This window comes from Rattus rattus, chromosome 7, assembly GCF_011064425.1.
Source record: "Rattus rattus isolate New Zealand chromosome 7, Rrattus_CSIRO_v1, whole genome shotgun sequence".
NCBI lineage: Eukaryota > Metazoa > Chordata > Mammalia > Rodentia > Muridae > Rattus > Rattus rattus.
The window spans coordinates 69,506,341-69,512,248 of record NC_046160.1 but is presented as its reverse complement, the minus strand read 5'-3'; the positions used below and the strand labels follow the sequence as shown (position 1 = coordinate 69,512,248).

At 40.4% G+C, this 5,908-nt stretch overlaps 1 protein-coding gene across 1 annotated transcript; it reads left to right on the top strand.

Annotated features, from left to right (window-relative positions):
* The first annotated feature begins 665 nt into the window (after positions 1-665).
* Positions 666-2,004, top strand: LOC116905712 (serine/Arginine-related protein 53). The gene has a single exon (XM_032908684.1). The coding sequence runs from the start codon at positions 758-760 to the stop codon at positions 1,763-1,765; it is 1,008 nt and encodes a 335-aa protein (XP_032764575.1). The 5' UTR covers positions 666-757; the 3' UTR covers positions 1,766-2,004.
* The last annotated feature ends 3,904 nt before the right edge of the window (positions 2,005-5,908 follow it).

Sequence of the window (5,908 nt, the reverse complement as noted above, 5' to 3'; positions counted from 1 at the left end):
TATACCTTGCTAACTTCCTCTTTTTGCACATACATCCTTGAGAGACTGTTCTAGCCTGAAAGAAATGGCCTTAGTCAAACACAGATAATGTGTACCATAAACTTGCCCTTGAAGCATTTGTGGTCATTGTTTATCTTACTGGAATTGGTCATGCTTTGTGTTGCTTGATTTTAAAAGATACAGAGAATACACTTGCTCACTGGCATGGTATTCACCAGCTTCCCTCCCATACCTGTCTTTTGCATCTTCGGGCTCCCTTTTCTATAATCATCCTCACTATCCCAGTTGTGCTTTTCCCATTGACTGTACCAGCTGACACCAGCACCTAAGCCGCGTTGGGCACCACCTGTAGTCTTTAATTTTTTCCCAATTCCTATTTTAAATAATGGTTCTTCAACACTTTAACCTCCCTTCTAGCCCATCACCCATCAGAGGTAATGGGAAAGAAAGGTTATTGGGATATGGGGCAACTGGACCTGTTTTTCAAATGGTTCTTTGGAGCAAATCCCATCTGTTTTGTCAGGAAATTGGCAGTTCAATTCACAGGTCAACAGCAACAGCTCAATTGACTTGCAAACACTTCACAGATATATCAGCAGTCTAGTTCAGCAGTGTTGGGATTGCGGCAGTGGTGGCATGACCTAACAGGGATCAGCCAAATTGAAGCAAGTTCTGAGGACGCCGGTGGCGCCGAGGTTAGAAGAGGGGGTTCCAGGTCCCCACGTCAGGAGGTGCGAACCCGAAGGTCGACCCAGAAATGGGACGCCGGTCTTCAGACACTGAAGAAGAAAGCAGAAGCAAGAGGAAAAAGAAACACAGGAGGCGGTCATCTTCAAGCAGCTCTTCAGACAGCAGGACGTACAGCCGCAAGAAGGGCGGGAGGAGGCCAAGGTCGGAGTCACGATCCTGGTCTAGAGACCGCCAGCCTCGCTCACGTTCTTATGAGAGGAGACGCAGGCGCAGGTCAAGCAGCAGCTCTTCTTATGGCTCCAGAAGAAAACGCAGTCGCAGTCGTTCCAGGGGCCGAGGGAAGTCCTATAGAGTTCAGAGGTCTCGGTCAAAGAGCAGAACAAGAAGGTCCAGGTCAAGACCTCGTCCACGCTCACATAGTAGAAGCAGTGAAAGATCCAGTCACAGAAGAACTCGTAGTAGGTCCAGGGACAGAGACAGCGTAAAAAGTTCGGGACAAAGAGAAGAGAAAAAGGAGAAGGATAAAGGCAAAAGACAAAAAGAGGCGCACAGCATCAACCTGGGGGATTGTGGAAACATCAAAGCTGGATTAGAACATCTGCCTCCAGCTGAGCAGGCCAAAGCCAGACTTCAATTGGTCCTTGAAGCTGCTGCAAAAGCTGATGAAGCATTAAAAGCCAAAGAAAGGAATGAGGAAGAAGCAAAGAGAAGAAAAGAAGAAGACCAAGCCACCCTGGGAGAACAAGTAAAAAGAGTAAAAGAAATTGAAGCAATTGAAAGTGATTCTTTTGTTCAGCAGACATTCAGATCAAGTAAAGATGTCAAAAAGTCGGTAGAGCCGAGTGAGGTGAAGCATGTGACTCCAGCCTCAGGACCAGCATCAGTAGCTGCTGACCCACCCAGCACTGGAAAGGAAATAGACCCTGACAGCATCCCCACGGCTATCAAGTACCAAGATGACAATTCTCTAGCTCATCCAAATTTATTTATTGAAAAAGCTGAAGCTGAGGAAAAGTGGTTCAAGAGATTGATTGCTCTCCGACAAGAACGACTGATGGGCAGTCCTGTGGCCTAAGCAGTAGACTTACGGTCGGATTGACAGGAAGCTTGGAAACTTAGGTTTTAAAGACCAACATTAACTTTCACTCTCAAAAATAGCTTAGCCAGTTACATGAAAAGAGAAAACTCATTTCTTCCCTCGTGTTCAACTAAATATTTGGTAACTTGAATCAAACATTGTGGATAGTGAATCTGTTATAAACGTGCTGAGTGCATGAACATATTATACTGTTAATAAAGCAAATAATAAAAATATCAGTGTTGAAATAAATGAAAAAAAAAAAAAAAACAGGGATCAGCCAAATCAGCATGAGTCAGAAGGAGGAACCAGAACCACTAGAGATACCAAGAGAAATTATTGACTATGCCTCTCTCAACAAAGTGGAGATCAAGAAGTATTATCAAGCTAGCTATCCTAGCAAGCCAAGCTCCCATTGGGTAACACAAATTGGGCAGCCCCATTGTCCATTGAGTCCTATTTATACTCCCTCGAAATGTCACATGTCCTCCACTGGTCTTGCCTCACTACATGTCTTGCTTCAGCATGTGAATCTGTCTTAGCAAAATTCCACATGAGTCCGTATCAGGTGACATCACTCTGCCAATTGGTCCAAGTCTGAGGTCCAAGAAGTTGAAGAAACCTCTTGAGCAGGTTTTGGTATGTCTCTCTCTAGAGAGTCAAATCAAATAGAGCTCAACAGTGCATGTAAGTCAAACCAGTGTATGTCATTAGTGAAGATTCCTTCAGCACTCGTCTTTTTACATGCTTGCTTTAGCAAAACATTCTTTCACTTGTGTCTGCTTAAGGAAAACACTCCTTCACATGTTTGTCCCAACACAACACCATGTGTCACAACTGACTTTCCAAAGAATCCTTAAGTTTTCACTCCAAAGAAGGTCACTTCATACTGATTAAAGGAACAAACCATCAAGAGGACAATACAATTTGAAAAAACACTGAACACAGGTGCAACAAATTTCATAACACAAATTCTACTAACTACTGACTACAAAAAAAAAATCACAGATTAACCCCAGGGCAATAATAAAAGATGACTTCAATACCTCACCTCAACCAATAGAAAGATAATCCTGAAGAAAAACAGCTAATCAGAGAAACATCAGAATTAAATAATATCATAGAGCAAATAAACCCTTAAAAACATATAAAATAATATTCCACCCAAATAATTTTTCTCAGCTACCCACAAAACTTTCTCTAACATAGGCTACAGACTTCTTGGTATGCAAAATATGTCTCAACTCTATAGATATACTGAAATAATTTATTTTATTGCATATAATCACAATAGAATAAAACTAGGTATAAAGTGTAAGAGAAATTAGAAAAAATACACTTTGTAGTGTAGATTTAAAAGACACACTGAATGATGGGTTGATCACTGAAGAATGCGAAAACAGAAACAGGTTTCTAGAATTGAATTAAAATGAAAACATAACATACTCAAAAATGCACATTGGAAGCAGTCCATAAAGAAAGGTTCATAGTTTAAATGTTTTTGTGTTTGTTGGCTTATTTTTCAAGCCTTGGCTGTCTTGGAACTCACTTAGTAGATCAGGCTAGACACAGAGTCATAGAGATCTGCCTGCCTCTGCCTCCTGAGTGCTGGGATTAAAGGCGTGCATCGCCACCTCCACCTGACCCAACTTCTAACATATATTTTTTTTAAGTCAGAGAGATTTCAAATAAATGCCCTAGTGACACATCTTAAAGCCTAAGAAAAGCTGAACTGAAAAGCAGTGTATAAAGACAATGGCTATTATCAGGGCACAGATTAATTACAGAGGAACAAAACACAGAATCAATGAAACCCAAAATTGGTTCCTTGAAAACATAAACAAAATCAATGAAATCTTAGTCAAACTAAGCAAAATTAAAGTAAAGAAAACACAAATAAACAAAACTACATATGAAAAGGAAGACATTGAAATAGATTCCAATGAAATTTATAAAATCAAAAGACATGCCTTAAAATATATATTCTACTAAATTCCAATAAATATAAACCAAAATAAGATTAATATCTGTAACATATAAATAATACAGGAACTGAAAATTTTAAAAAAATCAAACAACTCCTTCCCTATCTCTTTTGATTAATTTTGGTTTGAAGGCTATTTTGTTAAATATTAAAATAGCTACACCAGCTTGATTCTTAGGTTAATTTGCTTGGAATACCTGTTTTCAGCCCTTTACCCTGATGTGATGTCTATTTTTGATGTTCAAGTGTATTTCCTGGATGCAGTAGAAAGATGGATCCTGCTTTTGCATCCATTCTGTTAAGCTGCATCCCACTAATTGTTGTTTCGTTGTTGTTGTTTTGTTGTTGTTGTTGTTGCTGCTGCTGCTGCTGCTGCTGCTGTTGTTGTTGAGGATGATGATGTGTTAATTCGCTTTATATCCCCATCACATGACTCACTCCTTCCCTTCCTCCCAGTCCCACCCTCATGTATCCTTCCTCCATTCCTCTCTCCCCTTCTACTCAGACAAGGGGAAGATCCCTAGAGCTACCAACCTGCCCTGGCACATCAAGTCACAGCAGGACAAAATGCATCCTCTCCCACTGAAACCAGACAAGGCAACCCAGCTAGGGGAAGAAGATCCAAATGCCCGCAACAGAGTCAGAGATATCCCCCGCTCCAATTGTTGGGGAACCCACATGAGGACCAGGCTCTGGGGAAAGTTTCCTGAACAAAACGCCAATGACTTATGCTCTAAGATCAAGAATTGGATATTAGCCCAAAAGCTCAAATTACTCAAGATACAATCCACAGACCACACGAAGCTCAAGAAGAGGGATGATCAAAATGCAGATGTTTTACTCCTTCTTAAAAGGAAGATATGGAGGCAAAGTTTGGAGCAGAAACTGAGGGAACAGCCATTCAGAGTCTGCCCCACATGTGGCCCATACATATACAGCCACCAAAACTAGATAAGATTGATGAAGCTAAGAAGTGCATGCTGACAGGAACCAGATATAGATGTCTCCTGAGAGACACAGCCAGAGCATGTCAAATACAGAGGCAAACAACTGAACTGAGAACAGGACCCCTGTTGGAGGAATTAGAGAAAGGATTGAAAGAGCTAAAGTGGCTTGCAACCCCATAAGAACAACAATGCCACCCAACCAGAGCTCCCAGGGACTAACCACTACCCAAAGACTATACATGGACTGACCTATGACTCCAACTGCATGTGTAGCAGAGGATGGTCTTTTTGGGCACCAATGTAACCCTGGTCCTACCAAGGTTAGACCCCCCAGTGTAGGGGAATGTCAGGGGGTTTGGGAAGGAGAGGTGGATTGGGAGGGAAACACCCTTATAGAAGAAGGGGAAGGGGATAGGATAGGGGCCTTATGTCTGGGAACCAGGAAAGGGAATAACATTTGAAACATAAATAAAAAATTATCTAATACAAAAAATAAAAAGAATTTATTTAAAAAAAGAAAATGTGTTTAGTTACATTTTATTTGAAAGTAGAATCAAAGCTGTCTACAGAGGCAAAGGATACAAGTGTAGGAGAAGTGGGTAAGAAAAGGGATGTTAAGGAGATAAACAGAATATTCTTGGCATATAATATTTTACATGTATGAAAGTTTAGTTTTTTACATTAAAAAAGTGTTCTAATGGAAGTACCCTGATTAAGCAGATCAAGTCCTCTCTAAAGGCCCTAAGAGTATTAAATGGCTGTCAGGGTTGGGCTAACTCCTTTTGAGTGATTGGTCAGGGTAACCACTGAGATCCCCCGAAACCACAGCTTAGGTTGAGCATCAGAACTAAGTGGTGAGGTACTATTGCTAAAGACATCACATAAGATTGTATAAAAGTTTGAAGACGACTGTTTCAAAACATTTGCACATTGGGTTATCTGTTATGCAAATATAAATATAGGCAAAGAAAAATAAGCAAGTCATCAAAGAAACATGTACATGCTTGTGTAGATGCATTATAAAATATAACATTTTCCACCTTTCACACTGACAAATATTTTCAACGATAATTTTCAGTGTGCAGGGAAAAGCAGTAAGGCTGGGTTGTGAAAGCTAAATGATATTTCTCGAAAATAATTGGAGATTTTACATAAAACTCTTTTAAAGTTATTTTTACCCAGCCATTTCACTTTTAGGAATGTATTCCA

Bases quoted from the DNA above. Each gene is read 5' to 3' on its own strand.
- LOC116905712 (XM_032908684.1), top strand. From the start codon at position 758: ATGGGACGCCGGTCTTCAGACACTGAAGAAGAAAGCAGAAGCAAGAGG.